This window comes from Conger conger, chromosome 1, assembly GCF_963514075.1.
Source record: "Conger conger chromosome 1, fConCon1.1, whole genome shotgun sequence".
Taxonomy (NCBI): domain Eukaryota; kingdom Metazoa; phylum Chordata; class Actinopteri; order Anguilliformes; family Congridae; genus Conger; species Conger conger.
In genome coordinates this window covers 86,284,527-86,309,204 of record NC_083760.1, presented here as the reverse complement: position 1 = coordinate 86,309,204, position 24,678 = coordinate 86,284,527, and the positions used below count along the sequence as shown (strand labels likewise).

The window sequence follows — 24,678 nt, the reverse complement described above, 5'->3', positions numbered from 1 at the left end:
CCCGTGCTGTGTCGACGTGTCCCTGAGCAAGACACCTAACCCCCAAATGCTCCTGACGAGCTGGTTAGCGCCTTGCATGGCAGCCAATTGGTGTGTGAATGGGTGAATGAGAAGCATCAGTTGTACAGCACTTTGGATAAAGGCGCTATATAAATGCCAACCATTTACCATTTACCATATAGATACAATCGGAACCCTTGAAGAAAACATCAACTTCCAAACTAGCATACCACAGTTGGCAGCTAGAATAACCAGAGTACAACAATACAATAGCTAATACAAAAAAACAACAATCTATACTATATCTATACAACTATATAAGTGCCATTACAGTCTATGGCATATATAAGGCTAATCATGGTGGTGAGGTAGGGAGGGGAAGGTGTAGCCTGAAGAGATGAGTCTTCAGTCTGTGTTTGAAAGAGGTCAGCGACTCTGCCGTTCTGACATCCACAGGAAGGTCATTCCACCACCGTGGGGCCAGGACAGAGCAGTCGTGAGCGAGAAGTGCCAAACGGCACGAGGTGGCGGAACGGAGGGGTCTTGCTGGTGTATATGTCTTGATAAGCGATTAAATATGTACAGGGGCTGATCCCTTAACTGCCTGGTACGTGAGCACCAAAGTTTTAAATTTGATGCGAGCCATAACAGGCAGCCAGTGGAGGTTGCTGAGCAGGGGGGTGACATGTGAATGTCTGGGAACATTGAATACCAGACGGGCTGCAGCATTCTGGATCAGTTGTAAGGGTCTGATGGCAGATGCTGGAAGGCCAGCCAGCAGAGAATTGCAATAGTCCAGGCGGGACAGGACCATTGCTTGGACAAGGTATGATGATACATTGAAGAATGGCTCGACAATGCTAGTTACTCTATTGGGGCAGGCTATTTGTATGCCTTTCAGCGTCTGTGAGAAACAAAATGCGATCTGCAAATGAATGATTCAGCTTTGGTTAAAATGTGAAAGCAAACGCCCAGTGCTTCAAAAGTAGGCCATTCGCGCCGCTCTGGAGGACAATTAAAGTGAATAGAGCGCCATCTTTTGGAGACCTACAGCATGACAATTATTGAATAATGTCTCACCTTGTCCAGGCAATGTCAAATTAATTTGCTATGGCCTATGCCTACATGCGTGCAAGAAAAAGTGCAAGAAAAAAATATTATTTTCAAATCCTGTATTTGACTTGGAAGCATTTTAAACTGAATTACATTCTGCAAGGGAAACCTATCAAATGCGCCTTCACCGAATATGTAGGCCGATTTGATAGCTAGTATTATATTAATGTATTAAAATATTGACCCATTTGCATACTATATGCTACCTATAAACCAGTTAATTCGATGAAAACATCTGGAATATGATCCAATACAATTGTATATAATTGAATGGCATCTTAAAGAACGATTTGAAAAGCTGTAATTAAATTTCTGCAATGCCTATTATTGGCATGCTGGCATAATAATAAGCCGTTTCCAAAGTCTTTGCACTTCTAATAGAGCTCAAATGATTAATTTTCTCAATTTCATGAGCGCTAAAAAAGTCGAGTGTAATTCGCATTTAAAGGAATTTGGGTTTTTGTTTCATTTCGTCTTAAGTCTGATATAATACTTGTCTCTGAAATAACCTGAAATGACTCTTCACATGATAAATAATCGATATTATTATTAAATGTCATGTATTTATTCTCCTATATTGTTATTAAGTCTATGAAATGGGCAATTCTATTAAAAAAATTAAAAAGGTGTATCCCCGTACAGAGCGAAAATCCCTAAATGAGGGTGTTCTTTTATTTCTTTCTTTTTTTTTCTTTCTTTTTTTTCTTGCACATTACATCTTACTTTGGATTGGATAAGAGTCTTACACGTGTCTTGGGCAATGTTCTTTAAATTTGCTCACGGCGCTCAGACACACGTGAAGAGTTAGACGGCGCAAGAACGTTGAACTGACGTGAGAAGAATAAACTGCAAAACAATGAAATCCCTATTCGGAGCTCTGCTGTACTGTTTATCCGCCCTGGTGTGTGAGGTCCGCGGAACATACAGGCTTTACGGATACGACCAACAGCGCTACGCGGGAAGACCTGTTGCGCGGCCGCGCTTGCATCCCAATCTGCAGCCGCTGCACAATGCTCTCAGTCCAGGAGGTATGTTTCTTTTTCTCCCATTGTTTCATTATTTTTCACTTGCATTTTCTCTTACTCGTCAGTGGATAATCTTCCCTACAGTATCTGCTGTTTCATGTTTTATTTACATTTAGTGAATATTTTCATGATAAAGTAGCAATTTGATCATCTGGACTAAAATCAGTGGGACAGAGAAAGTACCATATAGAGTAGGCTATATGGCATATAGTGTGTGTCGGTTTAGACACCCGGTTTATCAAGGTTAGGCTACAAATTTAAATGCTGGAGTGTTGTTTAAATGTAATTTAAAGAGGTTTCGCGCTTCATATTTAGCGAGTAACACAGTTCAACCAATTATCTTATTCTTAGTGTTTTACTTAGGCTTCGATTCGAGTTTTTGGCTACAACATCATAGTCCTTCTTATTTTACAATATTTTTGAACCATCGTCATGATTTATGGAAGCAGTTATTTCCACAGAACATTCCACGACTTGTATGCCAGTATGGTAACCTAATTGTTATCGTCATAGGCTAATATCATACGCCTCCAAATCAATAGGTTTTCCCAATTGCAGGATCTGGAATATAAATAATTGGGTTGATTTTACATTGTAAAAAATATTAAATAATTGGAATGCCTTTGCACCTTGCGCAAATATTACTGATTTTATTGCACTACACATTGATTGAAAAAAGCAAAGTGTATGGACACTTTGGCTATATGCTACCAGTTACTGGGCTCAAAAAGTAAGAATTGTATTGGGCTACGTTATCACTGGTATCGCTGCATGGTTAACATCTTGCATGTTTCCTCCCTAATAGGCTACCGTAGTCATTCTTTGGAAATGGTTCAATACATTGAATAGTAGGCCCTAATGCAATAACTACTTGTAAAGAAAAAATACATACATACAATATATTTGCTGTGGAATCGCCTCAATGAATGTACCGATTCAGATAACACATTTAAATTGCATATTGCAATATAGTACATGTACCGTACACGGGATATTCCTTGCTATCTATGTACGGCAGCAAATCCTGCCGTTCACAAATAACGGTGCTTTGCCTTGAGTGGCTGTCAATCCCCAGGTTCCGCTCAACCGCATGCCTCTGCTAACCGTTCGCCGTCTCCTTCCACAAAGCAGGAGCAACGCTTAGGCCAAGCCATTAACCAGTGCTCTACCGCTTCTCCTCCTTCTGGTGGCCCACAGTACACGGCAATAATTACAGGTTTTATGGCTATCACTACTATCACCAACCACCGAGGATATCGCCGCCGGTCATATACCCCCAGCCAACCGCGCCCCGTCCACCGACCGCGCCCCCTCCACCTGAGCTGCCGGTCAGTACCCAAAGTGGAATCACGAGCACCGTCAGTGCTATCGCAGGTAGAAGATTCCTCAGTGAACAAAAACGGTTTTTCTTGACCAAATCACACCAATCACAACTAACCATTTTTTCCCAGCCTGGAGAGTGTCTCCCTGTGTGTTCTAGCGTGTTTTTTCCTGCTTGTTTAATTTTCTTCCTTACATTTTTTTCCCTATTATCTTATTTACAGGTGCAACTGATTATAATTAACTCAAATAATGCTATTATATTTATCGATAAGGCCTAATTGGTGAAAGGTGTGCATAGAGAATCAGAATAACATGAAATGGCCTACTACGAATATAGTATTTACTGTGAAATCTAACACCTTAGATCTTTTTTATGAATCATTCATGCTTTATGTTCGTTGATGGTAGTTAGATGTTTATTGGCAGTTTATACTACCAATAAACGTCTAACCACAAAGTTGCCAGTTATTGGCAGTGACATCAGTTTAACTTCAGCCCATAATCTTTTATAGAGTAAGTGTGATTTTTACGAGCAGGGAATTGGCTCACTGCTCGTTAAGAAAACCTTGCCTCAAGTTAAGTTAGAAAAATTAAAATTCGCTTTTAAGATGAATGGGGTCAAAAACCTCTATTCATCAAATACACCTGACCATTTTTGTGATTCCTATCTGTGATTGTGGGATATTTTGAGATTATTTTGTTATTTAAGATCAAATAAAAAATAGATTGGCTACACACTTAATCTTGGATGCATGATTCAGACCTGTGTCTTTGTGTTGCAGAACTGATTTTGTGTTGTCTCGGTGGAATCGCTTGTGATTTTTTTCAGATCACCATAAAAGCTGTGGAATTAAATGCTAAAGGAAAAATTCACCAATAAAGTCACAAAGACTGGCAGATAATTGAAAGAGGATAGTAAAAACACTCAGAGTAGGATGTACTGTATGACACGTCCAGCTTTATAAGACAACTATTATTAATTATTCACTCATTACAAAAAGTATATGTATACACCAGGTTATTTATAAACAAAAGTATGTATTACAATCTACAAATATTAATCAAGCTATTCATTAGATTATTACCACAAAGAACCAAGGCAACAACATAAGGATTTAACTAAATTGTGGCTAATTTTTCCTTTGAAAAGCATAACCAAGAATATACCGCATAGTGTATTCACCAGCTAGCTTCAGCCGTCCAGCTTTGCTTCTGCACAGCGAGCCATCATCTGCTTCTCCGTGCCTAACGCCTGACTAAACCGCTGTCTGCTCAGTTGTTGAGAAGCTGATGATGTAATATAGAAGCCCAGTCACAGAACTGCCTCAAAGTATTATTTCCCATGATTCCTCTGTCCGGTTTTGCTTGAAATGGTTTGTTTTTTTGCAGAAACATTATGAGCGGGAGAGCCGAAACGGTTGTAGATGAGCCCCGCTGGGTAAGACGAGTGCGTTTGTTATTGGTGCCGAGCTGCATTACCCCTGTTTGTCCGGCAGTGACGCAGTGCAAGAGCCGTCCCCTGGACCTGGTCTTCATCATCGACAGCTCCCGCAGCGTGCGACCGGGCGAGTTCGAGAAGGTCAAGGTCTTCCTGTCCGACATGGTGGACACGCTGGACATCGGGCCGGACGCCACGCGCGTGGCGGTGGTCAACTACGCCAGCACGGTGAAGATCGAGTTCCTGCTCAGGACCTACCTGAGCAAGGTGGAGCTGAAGCGGGCGCTGGCGCGCGTGGAGCCCCTCTCCGCCGGCACCATGACCGGCCTGGCCATCAGGACGGCCGTGGACGAGGCCTTCACCGAGGAGTCGGGCGCCCGCACGCAGGACAAGAACATCTCCAAGGTGGCCATCATCGTGACGGACGGCCGGCCCCAGGACAAGGTGGAGGAGGTGTCGGCCGCCGCCCGGGCGGCGGGGATCGAGATCTACGCCGTGGGCGTGGACCGCGCCGACATGCAGTCGCTGCGCCTGATGGCCAGCATCCCGCTCGACGAGCACGTCTTCTACGTGGAGACCTACGGCGTCATCGAAAAGCTCACCTCGAAGTTCCGGGAGACGCTGTGCGGTAAGGCGGACGCCGGGAAGCAGAAAGCGGGAATCTGTCCCGCCGCCATTTCGGGGATGCTCGAACACCATTCGGAAAAGTGGTCTTTTGCCACAAAATACAAAATGGCGGCCAACATATAGTCTATGGCAGGGGTCGGCAACCCTGGTCCTGGAGAGCCGCAGGGTGTGCTGGCTTTCGTTGTTACTTGGCATTAATTGATCAATGAAAGCCGTTGATTACACAGTTAACTCACCTCACCTGGTTTCCTGGGTCTGAATCGGTTGCTTATTTTAAGGTGGAGACGAAAGCCAGCACACCCTGCGGCTCTCCAGGACCAGGGTTGCCGACCCCTGGTCTTTGGCTGTACACTACTATCAAACATAGGCTTCTATTTGGTGTTCCTTTGCAGGTGACACAGAGGTATACACAATACAAACAAAAGACTGTCCAACCCTTTTGTAGCAACACGCAAGAGTATAGGAGCAGGATTTGGTTTTTGGCGGCTGTTATGTGAACATTTTTGTTTGTTTTTTTGAAATAGAGGAAGACATTGTTGCAACAAATAAACAAAATGTTTTGGAATCCTAAATCTTCTCAGAGGGTTTAGCTTCTCAAAAACCCACTGAATAACTGCGGTGGGACTCTATTTCTTTGTTTTGACATAATGCGATAGCAGAGGTGGGAAATCTGGGTACAGAAAGTAAAACTCCTCCCCAGTATTTTGTTCCAGTCACCTGGACTTGCTAATTAGCACAATTACTCAGCCAGGAGGTAGAACTAATGAGTAAAATCAGCAGACTGAGCTCAGGGCTGGAAGAAACACATGGCAGGATTTTTACTTTCTGAACCCTGGACTTCCCAACTCTGTATGGCAGTATATACACGATATGCCCTTATATGCAATGCAGTATCTTCTAGCATTATAAGAATGTGATGTATTCGTTAGCTTACTGCTTATACAATACATGTACTGTACAGACATAAAGCATGCATTCACTGCATTTTGCACCTGAAAGGTAGTACCATGCCATCCAATATGGGTGTCTAAAGTTATCTGTATAAATGCCAACCATTTTGTGGTGGTTATATTAGGACTATACAAAAAAGATAGGTAGGTTGTCATTTGTTTTTTATCATATACTTAATGCATTAATTCCACCCCTTAATTGTGGAAAATGTAGTTTAATTTCACTTAATTCAAACCTGATCGTAGAATCAGTTGATTAAAACTGCACTAACCCTGCTTGCTTGGTGATGTCAGAACGCATGCGATCACTGCCCAGCGAATCCTTCAAAAGCCTCTGTTACAGGCATAGATCCCTGTGCCCTGGGCCACGACTGTGACCACACGTGCATCAGCATGAACAACTCGTACTACTGCCAGTGTCGGGATGGCTACGTCCTGAACGAAGACCAGAAAACGTGTGCACGTAAGAGTCCTGGAGTGCTGCTGTCGGTGATGAATGAGGGGGTGGGGGGTGGGGGGTGGGTGGCATGAGGGGACAGTTCTTTGGATGGATGGGGTCAGGAGGGGAAGAGGGAAAACGTTACATAAAAGCATGCATTTATTTGGCTGTAATTTAAAACCTGGTTGGTTTCACACCCTTTTTTGGCCGATGACACCCATGTAGGACCCCAATGGAGCTTCTCAGCATTCACATCGCTGTTCGAGACTGCGGACTAAAAACAGGGCACAGATACAGTCCAGTATTTGGACAGTGAAAACATTTTTTGCTTGTTGTTTTGGCTGTACTCCAGCTCATTGAATTTGAAATGAGACAATCGCTGAAGTTAAAGGTTTTTTTAAGGTTTTTAAATCCATATTGGGTGAACGGTGTAGGAATTGTAGCCACGAGTATGTAGCCACATAGTGATTATTTGTTTCCTGGAGTACAGAGTTAAAATAAATAAATGTGTCACTGTCCAAATACTTATGGACTGCACTATACACACAAGGATATACACATAAAACAAATGTAGTGGGCATTCACTGGCAATGCAGTAAACACTATCATTGGATAACTGAACACTGTCCATATGGGAATGTAAATCAGTGAAGGTCCATGAAGGTGTATGACAGTGCTCTGATGATTATTTTGGGGTTTGGCGAGGGGGTTTTACAGTGTAAATATGCAAGACTGTATTATAATTCTGAGCCCAGCGAGCACTCCATCATGACACTGAGAGGTAAACTAATTTAGCCTCTACTATATCACTCAGAGTTATAGTAATTTAGCCAGCAGATTAAATCCAGTGCATTTGCTATTCAGTTGCTGTGTCTCGTCCTGAGAATATGAACTGAACAGGATTTGATTCACAATTTAATTTTAGGAGTAATTTATCCCACAGCATGTCTTGGCAGTACATCCAATTGCATCTCTTATGAAATGCAAATAGCACCAAATCCAATATACAGTACATAGTACACACACACACACACACACACACTCTCTCTCTCACACTCACACCAGCACACACACATTCAGTGTCTGCGGCTACCATGCATTACATTAGTTATTTTTCTGACAATTTTATCCAAAGCGACTTACAGTTGATTAGACTAAGCAGGGGCCAATCCCCCCCTGGAGCACTGTGGGAGCAAGGCCCAACAGCTGTGCAGATGCTGGCTACACCGGGGCTTGAACCACCAATCTTCCAGGTCCCAGTCAAGCACGTTAGCCCCTAGACTATAGGCTGCCCCGGATTACCATGATTACCAAATGTTAATCTTGCTCAAATTCAAACGCACTGTGTTGACGGCTGTGGGTGCGGGTTTAGAACCTCCACCTCTGGAGCTGAAAGCTCACGCCTGCAACACCAGGGTGCTCGACCTGGTCTTCGTCATCGACGGCTCCAAAAGCATCGGCCCCGAGAACTTCGAGCTGGTGAAGCAGTTCGTCGACCACATCGTGGACTCGCTCCAAATCGGCAGCCACTCCACCCGGGTCGGCCTGGTCCAGTTCGCCAGCGCCGTTCGGACCGAGTTCAGCCTGGGCCAGCACGGCACCAAGAAGGCGGTCAAGGAAGCGGTGGCCGCGGTCAGGTACATGGCCATGGGTACGATGACCGGCCTGGCACTGCGCCACCTGCTGGAGAAGAGCTTCGAGGAGAGCGAGGGAGCCAGGCCCCCCGCGGCCGGCGTGCCCAGGGTCGCGGTCGTGTTCACGGACGGGCAGTCCCAGGACTACGTCTCCGACCACGCCCGGAGCCTGAAGGACCAGGGTGAGCTCTCTCTCCACGTTTCACGATGACTCACCGCTTTAGTTCACCTCAATTTCAATGGGATGATGAACTTTGGGTCGGATTTAATGTAGGGCAATTCAAAGCTTAATTAAAAGAATAAAGAATGTTATTAAAAATACTGTGTCCTGACAAAATGGCAGCTGGTTCTTCTGAAAATCCCTATGCTACTTAAGGTCAGTTTATAGTCCAGCGACAGGCCGACGAGAGAACTTTCACGAGCATCCTGCAATGTCGGTCAAGCGACAAGCGTCTGTTGCTGGACTATGAACTGGCCTTCGGACTTCAGTCTTCGTCAAGCGAAGTTGTGGAGCGTGTCGTCCAGGCCTTAACCGAGCATTGCGGGCATGTGGTGTTGTGTGCCCTCAGGTGTGGAGATGTACGCCGTGGGGGTGGGTAAGGTGGCGGAGAAGGACCTGCTGGAAATCGCCTCCAAGCCGCACAGCGAGCACTACTTTTACTCCGCGGACTTCAGCACTGTGAAGTCCATAGCCAAGGCCATAAAGAGCAGGTTCTGCCCCGGTAAGGAGAGGCGGGAGGAGGTCCTCCTGGAGGCCTGCGGCACGCTCTTCTTCTTGGGAATGGCTTCACAACAAAATGGCTGACGGAAGAAACGGGAAGTGGCTGAATGAAAAGGAAAAAAAAAAAAACAATAACCAACTTGTTGCCCTGCTTTGATAAAACTCTGGTTTGACGCTGTGCTGATTGGATGCTTCTGGATGTTCTCCCCCCTGCATGGTGAAACGCCGTCTTACCGGTCTGTCCCTGTAACCGTGACGACATTATATTTCAGCTGCTCTGCCGAGTGGCGGTGATCTGTTGTATTTCACTGTGACCGAATCGAGCCCTAATCACAGCAAAGGTGCTGGCGAATGAATAACCGCTTCCCTGAGACTTGGCTTGATCGGTGGCCTGTGCCTTAATCCGCTGTGTCATGATTATTAATCCTCTGGTGTGCAACCGCTTATGATTTAGCGCTGCCATGATTCTCTGACGATTCAGACTGCTGCGCTTGTGGGAAATCGCATTAGCTCCAACGTGGCTGTGGCTCAAAGCTAGCCCTGCTGATTCACGGTTCTCCTGCACAATGTCTGTGGACACCACAATGGGTCGAGGTTACATCAAATATTTCTCACAGAAATTACATCATCATGTTTTTTTTTTTTTTTTTTTTATGTTTTGTGGTTCTGTACCATTAACACTGGTTAACCAAGGCCTGTATTGTTTGTGTGTGTGTGTGTGTGTGTGTGTGTGTGTGTGTGTGTGTAGAACTAACCGGAATGTTCTCCATCTTTTCAGTTGAGGTAAAAGCAGAGGTGATTGAAGACCCTTGCAAATGCGAGGCTCAGGTGGCCTTCCAGAGGAAGATGCAGTCTACCATTGAGAACCTGACCAGCAGACATATCCTTTAATTTCTGCCCAGCACTTGGCGCAGCTCAAATTACAGTTCAACTGTAATATTGATCTATAATATGCATTTTGTTCTCTGGAAATTTCAACCAACTCTTGATAGACTTGTATTTGAAAAATTGCGTTCAACAAATAATAGCCTGTTTCATGAACAGAACTTTTAATTCCTTAACATTTCTCCACTAGACGTCATGACAAAGAAGGTTCAGCAGTTTGAGAACAAAATGTACCAGTTCTAGGTGACCACGCCCGCGCCTCCAGGGAAACGCTGTAGGAAGCCTCCGTGTCCACAGCGCGCTGACCCCGCCCACCATCCTGCGTACAATCCCACTTGAATTGCCCGTTGTCGTGACGCAACACCCGGTCACTGTAGGGCTCTATGACTCCGCAATGTGCAGGCGATTTACCCTACTCACCATGCTACCAATGGGCAATAGCATGCCATTATGCACAGGGAAGGTGATTCGTTTTTGGCATATCCCATAATTCCTCACTCCTGTCTGGCTTCTTGAAGCGGTGAAGCCTGAGACATGCAGCGGTCACCTGTCCGACCTTGAGTACCTTGCTACAGTAGTCAGAATGTACAGTATATGCATGTGTATCTATATTCCGTGTATCACTTAACAGGTTTAGATCTTCACCTAAGCTGTAACCCTGTATTTTTTTTTTTTACTTTTTTTTTTTCAAGGCACCAGTAATGAGCTGAATTTTTAAAGCAACAATTTTTATTTTTTATTTGGTCAATTTTTTTATTTTGTAAATTTATTTCCTTTTTAATTTTGTACAAATATGAGAGTAGGTTGAGTTACGCCTCTGTCTAAATGCCATAAGGTTTATTTAAACGGGGATAAAAATAAAAAAAATGTGTGAAACCATGTGCAGTATGAATTCTATTCCATGTTGGACACTTGTAAAAATGTATATGTGACAATAAACAATTACTGGAAAATTGCATTGTGGTAATAGTCTTTGGTGATTTGAAGCCAATTATTTTACAAACTGATTATTATAAATATCAGGCTCTAAAAGAAGCCTCACATAGTTATCAGAAGCTCTAAAGATCTATTTTTAATATATGATTTACACCAACCACACACACTCAAAGCTATACAAAGACTCCGTAGCTTTCTCGACTTGTGCTCTTATGCCTAATAACAAAGTAAGCAAATTAAAATGTTTTGCTATCCAAATAAAAGTTATTATATGTTTCCTTCATATATTAACATTTGTGTTAATCTGATTCTTCCATGGATATGTAAACCGTTTTAATTTCTGCTGATATAAAATGGTAGTATTGGTACTGGTATCGGTCAAGATGGCCCGTAAAAATATCAGTTATTGATATCAGCCACAGACCATATCATGCATCCCTATAAACATTTTAATTTTATTTCATTACAAGTGCACAATTCAAGATAATTACATCGCATGTCCTGTAAAAGTAGAGAAAGCTTTATTTTAAAAATTGAGATTTAAATTTCCTGCTGAGGAAAAACAAAATGTCTCAGATGGTAGAAGATTTCAACGGCAAAATGAGATGCAACACACCTGCAGTACAAACCACTCACCACGAAGAATGTACTTATTACTTATGTTCAAAATTACTATGAAATTTCAAGTCTGTTCAAGGACTGGTGACTAAAGACTGGAGATATCAGGCTATATTTCAAAGTCCAGTAGCTCAACAGATTACAAAACACAACGCAGGCAATGGCAGTTTTAATACGGTAGTATTCAAACAGATTTGCAACAGGTAGTTACACAGTAACACTTACAGTCCCCAACAGAAGAAATGTGGTTCTAATCTTCTTATGGGAAAAAAAAGAAATCTTAGATGATGTATTATATAATTAATTTAATGTTTCGGAAAAAATCCCTAACCAGGGTACATGTTGTATAATCTCGTACACCGTGCGCGTAGACACGTTTCACAAAAGCCTCCTAACTGTAACGTGAACTGTATTATAGGTCGTACTTAGCCCATGATTAGTCAAGCATCGCTTCACAGTACGCTTCAAGGTAGCCTAATGCTCATAATATTACTATGCTCTTACTTCTGAGTACTAACAAATCTCCACTATGATCCTAAAAGAGGCCTACATTTCCATGTTAAAAGCAGTTAAAATTAGATAATTAAAACACACACACTGACATAAAACCCCATCAACAGTTGCACTAAAAACCCTGTGGTTAAACCAAAAAAAAAATACAAGCAAAGACTACAGGGACCGTGAGTCTGGGACAGGAAGTACGGATTGCTCCTGCTGTATTCCGGTTTGTGGTTACCAGGAAACCGAGGAAACAGTCGCTTCTGCAAACGAAACTTATCCCTGCATAACCAATGCAACTGGATAATTATTTCCCCTAAAATATAGCCAGCTAAATAGAAAAATATGTTAAATCAATTTGGCTCATGTGCATAGCATTTCAATCGGTTCGATTTAGTTTGCTAGCTTGTAGCTAGCAAGCAACCATATTATTCCGCTATTGAGCTGTCGAGATTATTGTTTGAACCAAATCTCAATAATATTTAGATAGCTAGCTAGCTAACTAGTACTGCTGGAAATATGTTTATTTACCTCAGTAAAAAGGTAAGATTGCACAGAATGACGTGGGTCCTTTTTTAAACGGATCTGCGACTAACCGTTGTCGTTAGCTAGCTAGATGGAATGTATTTTATTTTTGTTTGTTCAGAATTTAGATTTTGCCAGCGCTTCAGTGTTTCATTGCTAAATTAGCTATAGCTAATGCGAAATAATAATTTACATTTATACTTTAACGTTACTGTAGCTACCGAGCATGGTAATTGTACATCTCACTGGAATGACAAGTTAGCTGGCGAACTTGCATGCAAAATAGGCACACTGAATACCCACAACACGTTATCTTGCTGGACAGTATTTTATGTGAGCGAGAGAAGTAGCTATCTAACGGTAGTTTCCTACGACCTCTTGTAAAAAAGAAAAGAAAGAATAAACAATGTGCAGAAACAATGGTTACAATGGAAATCTATAACACAGAACATACTTGAAATAAGAATATATGGTTATAACATTTTATGTTGTCAATACTGTATCGATACAGTTGCATTAGATAGTTAGATAGTTCACAGATTTGCTCTGGATTTGTGTGTGTGTGAGCTGACCTGCTGAGTGCCTTGTTGCAGATTGCGATCCCTAACAACATACGGCTGAAGTGCGTTTCCTGGAACAAGGACCAAGGCTTCATAGCGTGTGGCGGGGAGGACGGTCTCCTCAAGGTCCTGAAGTTGGACACGCAGACGGGTGAGGCACTGACCTGACACTGACACTGGCACTGACCTAGGAGTCGTCTCTTACTGACGGCGTTTGAACCTTGACAAATTATTACAAGAACTACACAGAGAGTTAATTTTACATGCATTAAAAGTAGAATGAACCCAAGAAATCAGAGGCACCGGAATGTATTTACTGTACCTTGTAATCTTTCAGAAATTCAAGCTTCAAGAAATGTGTGGAAGCCTACCGGTATGTGTCGAAGAACAGCTTCACAGGCAGATCATAGCATATAGCCTATCAGCTCTGTTAATGTACAGTGTATGGCAATCACATGGGAAATAATTTGAGTGTCATACATCAGCTATAGGAAGCATTGACAAAAGCACTAAATTATAACAACACTAATAATAATAAAAGCAAGCTATACGTCTGGAACATACTGAATCAAAATGTCACTTGTGACTATTTTATGTAACTCTCAATGTTCTGCTGTGGCCAATGCCTAGAACATTTTTTTTGTTTTAACCAGGAAGAGGAGTCTATAAGCTTCAAACAATGCAATAAATCTGAATGATTTTGCAAATTCCTGTATCAGGAAGCTGTCCAAAATCTCTCCACCAAGCAGCATGGATTCATCAGCTAGTTTTCTTCCAGGTCAAAGGAGGATGCTCAAAATTTAGCATGAGAGCACATTTCATCGTTGTTTTGTGTGCATTCACTTTTCCGGAGTGGAAGACGTTTTTTCAGTTGCAGAAAAAGTTCTGCGCTTGCACTTTCTTCCAATGCCCAAGTTGTTAAGAAGATTAGCACAGATGGGGTGACCTTTCGTTTTACCACAAGTTGTAGAAAATTTAGTGAAGTTACTTAACAAACCTATGCTAATATGCAGCTTGCATTGCACAGCAAACAGGACCAAAGTAAACATAGTTTTTCCCGTGGTTAATCCTCTTAAACTGCCTGTCTGAATGGAGTGACTTTTGGAGGGAAATCCAGTGACTTCCTGCTCATTGGAGCCAGGGACACCCCCTCCCCCACTTATGTAACAGGCCCTGCTATTTGATAATTAACGACATTAGCCACACTGTTACTTCTCAGCCAAGCTCATGTGATGAAGATTTACGACTCGCTGCCGTTGCGATGTAAATCCATACGTCCTCCGCGACTCCTAATCCCGGTGTGGGGCCCCTGGCGCAGGGGCGGGGGAACGGTGATGTCGGGAGCAGGGTGGCACTGTTCTCGGTACGGGGAGTCCCGACCCTGGCAGCTCGCTCCGTACGGAACGCAGCGGTCCAGCGAGCTCGGAGGACTTTGATTCGCACGTGGTGCCTCTTTAAAGACACCTCGGCCCCGGGGCCCGTTGCGCGTGGCTGGAGGGCACGGGGAAGACTAATGGCTGTGTTTTTTTCGGTGAGAGCGTACACTTTCAGCAGCAATATAAATTCACCACCGGGCCCCGGGTCAGATCGATTATGCTCCTGGAATCGGAGATGCTGCACTGGGATGTCGCTAATAACTCCCATATCTCAGTTCCTGCTGCAGCCACTCGCAATAAATTCTGCGAGTTTTCTCATGAAGGTGTTCGGCCGATCAATCCTCGGGACCGCTCGTCTCTCGAAATGTATTAGTCACGTCTGTGTACAAATGATCCGGTCAATATTATTTTACCACACTGCCAGGAGTGCAACAGGGCATGCACTGCGGTGAGCACACGGTGTCCATGAAAGTTTGCTCAGAGGATTTACTTTTAATTTCGATGATTTATTATTTCATCTTCCCGTACAGTGTTAACTGGAGTTTGATCAAAATTGTAATAAGAATGAAAGCAGTAAAAGCCTGTACAGTATAGGCGACATGGCTCAGGCAGTAAGAGCAGTCGTCTGGCAGTCGGAGGGTTGCCGGTTCGATCCCCCGCCCGGGCTGTGTCGAAGTGTCCCTGAGCAAGACACCTAACCCCCAAATGCTCCTGACGAGCTGGTCGGCGCCTTGCATGGCAGCCAATCGCCGTCGGTGTGTGAGTGTGTATGAATGGCCGAATGAGAAGCATCAATTGTACAGTGCTTTGGATAAAGGCGCTATTTAAATGCCAACCATTTACCATTTACACCGTTGAAGGTTGACTCTTATATGTTCTTTTTATAGATGATGCTAAACTCAAAGGACTCGCTGCCCCTAGCAACCTGTCGATGAATCAGACTCTCGAAGGCCACAGCGGTAAGTTAGCGTGTTGTCTGTAAATGCAGTTTGTGTTCCTTCTGAACCCGTGAGTCTCTGAGGAAGGGCTGAAGCGTAAGGTTTCTTTACTTCCTGTCTGTGTAACTGACGGAGATGGCTAGAGTAACAATATGTGACCGACAGGATTGGAACTGAAATAGGTAGCCGATGCGATTGAAAAAACGAAATTGTATTGGGCGGCTAGTTGCCAGACATTTTTCTCCCAGAAAAGTAGCCAGTTGTTTCTAAATCAACAAAAACTAAGTATTTCTCAGCACCCCGATCAAGCTGTAATAATTTCTGTGCGATATTCTGTGCCTTTTACCGGTGCAGTAGTCGGCTATATAGTCGGCAGCCGGCTCTTGTGGAACTCATAGTGCTATGGATGTGTCGAAGTGTCCCTGAGCAAGACGCCTAACCCCTAATTGCTCCTGGCGAGCTGGTCGGCGCCTTCCATGGCAACCGATCGCCGTCGGTGTGTGAGTGCGTGTATGAATGGGTGAATGAGAAGCATCAATTGTACAGCGTTTTGGATAAAGGTGCTATATAAATGCCAACCGTTACCATTACCACTGATAACATTTCTTTACTTCCCGCCTGTGTGTTTACGGTGTGTGAATACGGCACAGGAGCGGTCCAGGTGGTGACCTGGAACGAGCAGTATCAGAAACTCACCACCAGTGACCAGAACGGCCTCATCATCGTCTGGATGCTGTACAAAGGTCAGAGCGAGGAGAGGCGGAAGCGGTAGCCAATGGAAGCTGGCTTCAACATGATCCGAACCAATGGGATTCCTTTTAGACTTGTTTAGACAATTCATAGCAATATCACTTGCGATATGGATGGCCTCTTAGCAGGTGCTATAACTGTATGTTTCCATTAGCATGAGGGTTCATGAATGCTTGTGTAGTTGAGCGAAGGTGTTATATCGTGTTACGGCCTCTGTGAAAGATTACTGTATCCCAGTCTTTACATTTTTGTATTCAAAATGGTCCACAAAAACATTATTGCAGTTGTTTATGGCGTTTGTATCATCTTGGTTCATGTCACGTTGCTGGAATCAGAATGATTTCCTGATATCTTCAGAAAAATTTGCCACCCCGCCACACTTCAGTGTAGTGCCAACATTTCTGTGTTCTAATACGTCAGATGTCCTCTCACATAAAACCACATAAATCAACAAAAAACAAGTCTTTCTCAGCACCCCGATCAAGCTGTAATGATTTCTGTGCGATATTGAAAATTAGAACCACCGACCTAGCGTGTCCCAGTCCTTTACCTTAACCGCTACGCTACACTCCTGTTTGGTGCTGACAGGCTCGTGGTACGAGGAGATGATCAACAACCGGAACAAGTCTGTGGTGAGGAGCATGAGCTGGAACGCTGACGGCCAGAAGATCTGCATCGTGTACGAGGACGGGGCGGTCATCGTGGGCTCTGTGGACGGTGAGTAGGGAGCGGCCCCTCAACTCAACTAGGGTGGCCTGTAGCGTAGTGGTTCAGGTAAATGACTGGGACCCACAAGGTAGGCGTTTCGATCCCCGGTGTAGCCACCATAAGATCCGCACAGCCGTTGGGCCCTTGAGCCTGCATTACTCCAGGGGAGGATTGTCTCCTGCTTAGTCTAATAAACTGTACATTGCTCTGGATAAGTCAAATGCCAATACTGCCAAATGCCAATAATGTAATGTCATCTAACTAACAAAACAAACAAAAACAACTTAGAAGAAAAACCACAAAACCTGGTTTTTCAGAGCTGGCCTACTTTTTTGCCAACTATTTATTGACTTTTTCTCTAGAAGATGCTGTCACATTCGTGTCTTACAATCGATGTGCATTTTTATGCATATAGGGTGGCCAAAGTGTCTAGAGTTGAGTAATTGTTGACTGAACAGACGGAGGAGAGAGAACGTGTGTGTCTTTGCGCATTGCTGATGGATGTCTGTGTCTTTGCGCATTGCTGATGGATGTCTGTGTCTTTGCGCATTGCTGATGCCCGTGTGTCTTTGCGCATTGCTGATGCCCGTGTGTGACGTTGTGCATCTCTGACGCCGGTGTGTGTCTTTGCGTCTCCCAGGGAACAGGATCTGGGGTAAGGAACTGAAGGGGATCCAGCTGGCTCACGTGGCCTGGTCACCTGACAGCAAGATCCTGCTCTTCGGCATGGCCAACGGAGAAATACACATCTACGACAACCAGGGAAACTTCATTGTAAGGGTCTCTGTACTGCCTTGTGTTTCCATATCAAGGATGGAGCTCAGAAATAAAACCATGTCGTTCTGTCAGCTGTATAAGAACACGAATGTGAGGAGAACCACTTAGGCCGCTTAGCTAGTTAAATATCTGGCTCGCTAAGTCCTGGAGGGCCGCAGTGTCTGCCGGTTTTTTGTGGTTTCCTTTCAGTTGGCAGCCAATTTAGGACTTGATGACATAGGAGCGTGGCATATTCAGCTTTCGGCGAGTCAACGACTTAAATGAAGCATTTAATTTGGGAAACACGTGAAAGACCAGCGAACGCTGTGGCCCTCCAGGGTCTGGGTTTGATGTCTCTACAGTCCGCACTGCCATGGCCTGCAGGCTGAAGCCGAAGGCTGTTTTTAGCTCTTTCCTGGACGACGGCCTGCAGTGTGTCACTTTAACCAATCGGGTGTCTCTGATCAGGAAGTGCGTCCCCTACAACCCTGCTGACCGTAGAGGACAGCGGGGTTCAGCCTATCCAGCAACTCAGCAGAAACCCAGATCTTTTACTACAGAAAACAGCAGATTGACAATCAGCTCATCCACTGGACGTGGACTGGCCCCATAGAGGGTGAAGATGAACTGCTGGCTAAAACTATACAAACCAACTTTCCGTCTAAAAAAATGCAAACCAACCTCGTGTCTAAAACAATACAAACCATCATTCTGTCTAAAACAACAGTGTGCGCTGTGTTGCAGATGAGGATGGCGGTCAGCTGTCTGGTGAACGTCACGGGGGTGGTGAGCATCTCCGGGATCCACTGGTACCCTGGAACAGAGGGCTACGTGGAGCCCGACTGCCCCTGCCTGGCCCTCTGCTTCGACAACGGGAGGTGCCAGATCATGCGCTACGAGAACGACGAGAGTGAGGACCCGAGGGGGGGAGGGGATGGGGGGTTCATCTGGGACAGTCAGATGACCCAAAACCACACCCTCGCACCACTGTCCCAGCGCCCTAGCACCACTGTCCAAACACCCTCACACCACTGTCCCAACACCCTAACACCACTGTCCAAACACCCTCACACCACTGTCCCAACACCCTAACACCACTGTCCAAACACCCTCACACCACTGTCCCAACACCCTAACACCACTGTCCCAACACCCTAACACCACTGTCCCAGCACCCAGCACCTGCCCTCCGTCAGTATCCACTACACGTCTGACTGCACCTTATTATTCCTTATTAATAGCAACTGTAATTACTTTAGCAACTGTATGTACTGAGTGGGTAACAGCTGCGTTGGCGGTAAGTAACGCGGCGTCTCTGGGCTGGTTTTCACCGCGGTACAGACCCGGTTCTGATCGACACCGGGATGCTCGTGGCCAGTATCCAGTGGAACCAGTGCGGCAGCGTCCTGGCGGTCGCCGGCTCGCAGAAAGCCGTCACCATGGACAAGGACGTCAACGTGGTGCAGTTCTACACCCCCTTTGGAGAGGTACGACCCGTCCAATCGGCAGGCTGGAGGCAAGCTCCTCCTGCGGCTTGTCTGTGACATCATCTTAGGAAGACCTGATTGTAGTGTGGAATGAATGGAATTGTAGTCCTATTCTTCCTAGAGTAACCATTAGGTAAATCGAACGATGAATGCTGCAGGAAGGAGATAGGCTCTTTCTCTGCACAAATCACTAAGATCCCAAGCATGTAGCAGCAGTTATAGCAGCGTGAGCTGGATTTAGGTATTCCCATAGCAAATATGTAGCTACTCAGTTTATTGACCAAGCCAGTCAGCATATTCATGTAAACAGTAATACTGGTGCGTTATGTTTAATACATAAGGTATTGTACTGTAATTTTGTGCAGTGTAGTTGTGGGCAGGCGGTATTGTGTAACGTTCTTCTGTTGTCTAGTCTGCTGTCATCTTCTTCTTCTTCTCCTCACAGCATTTGCGGACCCTGAAGGTTCCTGGGAAGCAGATGACTGCGGTATCCTGGGAAGGCGGAGGACTGAGGATAGGCCTGGCTGTGGACTCTTTCATCTACTTCGCCAACATCCGTCCAGATTACAAGGTGAGCAGCTCACGCACTGGGGACTGTGCTCTCCATGCACCTTAGCACAACCGTCGGGCCCTTGATCAAGGCCCTTAACCCTGCATTGCTCCAGGGGAGGATTGTCTCCTGCTTAGGCTAAGTGTACGTCGCTCTGGATGAGAGCATCTGCCAAATGCCATTAATGTATGTTTATTGCTGATTCCCATTATTAAAATATGTTCAGATTATCTCCCATCATGTGAGGAAGACTCTCCTTCTTACTGCATTATCCTGATTTTCAAAGAGATCATCTGGGGGTTGGGGCTAGCAGTCCATACCAGTTAGGTAGACCCACTTCAGGTAATAATCTCCCCCACTCTCTCTTTCTATCTCTCTTTTTCCTCGCTCCCTCTCTCTCTCTCCCACAGTGGGGGTACTGCTCAAACACGGTGGTGTACGCCTACACCCGGCCCGACAGGCTGGAGTACTGCGTGGTCTTCTGGGACACCAAGAACAACGAGAAGTTCGTCAAGTACGTCCGGAGCCTGCTGTCCATCACCACCTGCGGGGACTTCTGTATCCTGGCAACCAAGGCGGACGACTCACACCCCCAGGTAAACCGGTGAACCCTCCTAACCCCGAAAAAACTGCAGGTCCACCACGGGCTATCTGCCCGATCAGAAATGGACTGGCAAGAAAGTCCCGCCTCTCCTCTCTTCCCAAACTGAAAAGCAGATAGATGGACCTGAGAATAGAGAGATAGCGAGTTCTGTGGAACCAAGCTGTGCTGTGTGCCTGTCTGACCGTTTGCCAAACTGAACAGCACCCAGATGGGCCTGAGAATAGAGAGATCTTTGGAGCTGTGCTGTGCTGTGCTGTGTGTCTGTCTGACACACTAGTGCTCTGACCCCCAGTCTCCTGGTCAGAGGTGCAAACTCCAGGGGTCAGAAAGTAAAAGTCGTGCCGTGTGTTTCTTCCACCCATGAGCTCAGCCTGCTGATTTTACTCATTAGTTCTGCCTCCTGGCTGAGTAATTGTGCTAATTAGCAAATCCAGGTGACTGGAACAAAATACTGGTGACTTTTACTTTCTTAACCTGGTTTTTCCACCTTTGGTCCTAGTCAGATTTGCAATGTCTCTCATTTCCCCTGGTTGTCACTGCCAATAAGAAGCCAGTTCTCAGGTGACCTTCCTGTTTGATAAAGGCTAATAAATGAATAAAGGAGTAAATGGTTCTTTCTTTGGGGTTGAAAGCGGGTTCTCTTGTTGGGGGGCAGGGGGGTGGCGAGTGGTCTCATCAAAGCTAACGTGTCCCTCGATATGTCCGTTTAATTCACCGCTGCGCAGGAAGATGCCGAGCCAGACGCAGTAGCAGCGACGGTACGGTACTTCCTCCTGATGTCACTTCCTGTGTGCTCTGTGCACGTGTGTGTGCTTCATTCTGTCTCTTGTCATTTTGAACTTAAGATGCTTAACCCTTCGGAGATAAGTTTTTTTTTTTATGTTCTAGAGTTCTAGAGTCAGTGTTCTAGAAGGTCATTGCTTTCAATTAGCGCTAGCGTTCCGGAGCTCCGCTGCTTTCGGTTGCCAGTAGTGATTGTTACGTCAGCATTAGAATGTTCTGGTAAGAGCATTCTAATCACACCTTTGTGACCTCACGGTGTGATGTGCAGTGTGTTCACTTCCTGGATCTGCAATGTGAATGTGTTGTGGGCGGTGAGCGGTGTTGCTCCTAGGCTCATTGCTGGATTTTGTTTTTAAGGCTGAAGCAAGACAGTCACATGACCCTGCTGTATCTTCCTGCCCCTTGCAGTACGTGCTGGTGCTGTGTAACTCCATCGGGACTCCTCTGGACTCTAAGTACATCGACATTGGTGAGTGACCCTGGACTGGTAGCGTGGGTTTGGGTATGGCGGTGCAGGGAGACATCCCCCCATGACTGCTGTTCTGACTGCAGCACTTCCTACAGCTGAGTTTTATGTCAGGGCTGTTTAAATACAATTTGTCAAATTGCAGATGGCCCTGCAATGCGAAAAAAAAAATATATATGAAGACTTCAAATCTAATTTCTTCTACTTTCTTCGCTGAATAACACTAAAATATTACCAATGAGGTAAGACCGATTTCAAGATTTGTCAGTGGAAGAAGAAAATTTCAAGCAAACGTTAACTTCAAACAAGCTAATATTAAGAGAAAAAATTAGATAACACCTTAAGTCTTATTACGAGACTAAAAGGCTTGTTATTCATTTTCTGCAGTGTGTTCGGTGTTCCTGTTAAAGGTCACCACCCCACCCCCACCCACACCTCCCCTGACGGCAGAAAGGCAAACAGCAGTAGTGTGAGCCTCTGTTTGGGTTTTGGGCTTTTCAAAGGGCCCGTTCGCTCGCCAACAGTCACGCCTTTCATGGGCCTGCGGAGGGACCGCGCGTCCGTTTCCTAGACATTCCGTAAAAATTCCTCCCGCTGATCCCGTAGCATGTCCTGCATGTCTGACCGTGTTGTGTCTGGTGTCAAACCTTTGAAGAGCAGCTCTTCTGGAATGCTCTCTCAAAATTCTAGAACTTTACTGCTTTCAGTTACATCAGCATTAGAATGTTCAGTTAAGAGCGTCCTAATCTGGAACTCCGTTGCCTTCAGTTGCCAGCAGTGATTGTGACATCGGCATTAGAATGTTCAGTTAAGAACATTCTAATCACGTTATTTGTGATCTCGCACCTTAACGGGTCAAAGGTCTGGAAACCCACATGTTAAAGGAAGCTCAACGTGAGAGAGTATGTAAGAAAATATTCAGTATTCAGTATTCAGTTCTGTGGCCCCTTTAATTCCCTATGGAATAGTTGGTCAGCCTACTTTTTAATATTGTACAGGAAAACGATTTGAAAGGCAAATGTTTCTTTAAAAAAAAAGAAAAAAAGAAAAGATTTCACGCATGGATGGCTTGCCTCTTAGTGTTCTGTCATTCAAGGATATTGCGACGAGCACTCATCCGGAACCTTCCGTCAGCCCTGACACAAGCGCCCCTTCCTCCGAACACACGAGCCCGGCAAAGTGTGAGCCCCTGTAACCGTCCTCCCTGCTGTGCGTTGTGCTTCGACAGACCCGCTGTTCGTCACCATGACGAGGACGCACGTCATCGCTGCGTCCAAGGAGGCCTTCTACACCTGGCAGTACCGCGTGGCCAAGAAGCTGACGGCCCTGGAGATCAACCAGGTGGCCAAGACCAGGAGGGAGGGCCGGGAGAGGTGAGGGGGGTCAGGGAGGGGGGGTCGGGGAGGGGGGGGTCGGGGGGGGGGGGCATTATCGCGCCTCCGTGACTCATCCATCAGACGGGCGGACGATGAGGTCACCGCCCCGCGTTTCCCAGGTGATTTATCAAGCGCTCCTTCATGGTCTGTGAGTTTGTGAAACCCTCCCAAAAAAATGTCCTGTGCCCCGAGTTTTATTAATGCCTTTCTGTCACATTTAGACTAAGAATCACTTTATCAGCTTGGCACCTGATGGGCCCAATAAAGTGTGAAGACACGCTGTTTTCTGTTTAAAGTGTTGATATACCAGTATTACCATGTATGAAGTCAGATTGGCTGGAAATGATTTGTGTTCGAAGTCACTGCTACTTAACACGTTAATATTGGTTTGCACTGATTCACACAGAATGCTGGTTTGTACTGTCTTACACAGAAAGTTGGTTTGTATTGTTTTGCACAGAAAGTTGGTTTGTATTGTTTTACACAGAATGCTGGTTTGTACTGTCTTACACAGAAAGTTGCTTTGTATTGTTTTACGCTGAAAGTTGCTTTGTATTGTTTTGCACAGAAAGTTGGTTTGTATTGTTTTGCACAGAAAGTTGGTTTGTATTGTTTTGCACAGAAAGATGGTTTGTATAGTTTTAGACAGAATTATGGTTTGTACTGTTTTAGACAGAAAGTTGGTTTGTATTGTTTTAGCCAGCATTTTATCTTCACCCTCTATGGGGCCAGTCCACGTCCAGTGGATGAGCCGATTGTCAATCTGCTGTTTTCTGTCGTAAAAGATTTCTACTGAGTTGCTGGATAGGCTGAACCCCACTGTCCTCTCCGGTCAGCAGGGTTTTAGGGGACGCACTTCCTGATCAGAGACACCCGATTGGTTACAGTGACCCTCACTGTGCGCAGAGTTTCTCCTACGCTCACCTGGTTCCTTTTCCTGCATCGATATGTGTTATTAGAACTCGCACTTGTGAGGTTGTGTTACTGCCGTGTCCGTTGACGTGGAAACTTCACGGAAAAGGGCGGCTCTCTCCATGGCAACGGGTCACACCTGAGGGTGGTCCTGGACGAGAGTCAGGACCTCCATGGTTGTCTGTTATCTTCTCTCTTTTTCAGTTCAGTTTATACGAGCTCTATTGGCACGATGTGTATAGACACAGTATGCCAAAGCACGAAGAAAATATAACCAATGTGGAATAACATAGAATAATGACACAGTGTCTTAGAATAACAGTGTCTTCTCCTCTCTCGGTCCCTCTCTCCTTCTCTCTCTTTCTGTCCCTCTGTCCCGCTTTCTCTCTCCCTCTCTCACTGTCTGTCTCTGTCCCTCTTTTTCTCTCTTTCTGTCCCTCTCTCTGTCTGTCTCTCTCTTTCTCTGTCTGTCTCTCTGTCCTACTCTCTCTTTCTGTCTTTCTATCCCTCTCTCTCTCTCTCCCCCTCTCTCCCTCTCCCTTTCTCTCTCTGTCTCTCTCTCTCTCTCTGTAGGGTTTATCACATTGATGACACCCCCTCAGGAGTGGGTGAATCAACGCTGGACTTCGGGAAAGCCTTCACTGTGAGTGTGGTGCTAAAGTAAGAGAGATCCTCATACC

At 45.2% G+C, this 24,678-nt stretch overlaps 2 protein-coding genes across 8 annotated transcripts in view; both read left to right on the top strand.

Moving 5' to 3' along the window:
- Positions 1 to 1,784: 1,784 nt before the first annotated feature.
- LOC133109318 (cartilage matrix protein-like) lies at positions 1,785 to 11,111 on the top strand. Of its 2 annotated transcripts, none has more exons than XM_061218607.1 (6): positions 1,785 to 2,141; positions 3,336 to 3,512; positions 4,958 to 5,527; positions 6,820 to 6,939; positions 10,049 to 10,150; positions 10,343 to 11,111. In XM_061218607.1, exons 1-6 carry the CDS (start codon positions 1,970 to 1,972, stop codon positions 10,396 to 10,398), a joined length of 1,197 nt encoding a protein of 398 aa, XP_061074591.1. In that variant the 5' UTR covers positions 1,785 to 1,969; the 3' UTR covers positions 10,399 to 11,111. The 2 variants fall into 2 exon arrangements, with proteins under 2 accessions (XP_061074591.1, XP_061074582.1); XM_061218598.1 differs by lacking the exons at positions 10,049 to 10,150; positions 10,343 to 11,111 and adding exons at positions 8,288 to 8,731; positions 9,119 to 9,994.
- Positions 11,112 to 12,459: 1,348 nt separating this feature from the next.
- wdr35 (WD repeat domain 35) overlaps positions 12,460 to 24,678 on the top strand; it is a 33,136-nt gene continuing 20,917 nt past the window's right edge. For 2 of the 6 annotated variants that reach the window (XM_061247964.1, XM_061247936.1), the window contains exons 1-14: positions 12,460 to 12,750; positions 13,326 to 13,443; positions 13,630 to 13,665; positions 15,556 to 15,627; positions 16,257 to 16,349; positions 16,945 to 17,073; positions 17,705 to 17,838; positions 18,565 to 18,730; positions 19,162 to 19,307; positions 19,753 to 19,878; positions 20,268 to 20,453; positions 21,602 to 21,713; positions 22,939 to 23,083; positions 24,572 to 24,641. In XM_061247964.1, the coding sequence (XP_061103948.1) occupies positions 12,727 to 12,750; positions 13,326 to 13,443; positions 13,630 to 13,665; positions 15,556 to 15,627; positions 16,257 to 16,349; positions 16,945 to 17,073; positions 17,705 to 17,838; positions 18,565 to 18,730; positions 19,162 to 19,307; positions 19,753 to 19,878; positions 20,268 to 20,453; positions 21,602 to 21,713; positions 22,939 to 23,083; positions 24,572 to 24,641 (1,557 nt within the window). In that variant the 5' untranslated portion in view covers positions 12,460 to 12,726. Of the gene's footprint in view, positions 12,751 to 13,325; positions 13,444 to 13,629; positions 13,666 to 15,555; positions 15,628 to 16,256; positions 16,350 to 16,944; positions 17,074 to 17,704; positions 17,839 to 18,564; positions 18,731 to 19,161; positions 19,308 to 19,752; positions 19,879 to 20,267; positions 20,454 to 21,186; positions 21,220 to 21,601; positions 21,714 to 22,938; positions 23,084 to 24,571; positions 24,642 to 24,678 lie in introns of all 6 variants that reach the window. The other 4 variants (XM_061247973.1, XM_061247950.1, XM_061247957.1 and 1 more) reach the window with 4 other exon arrangements.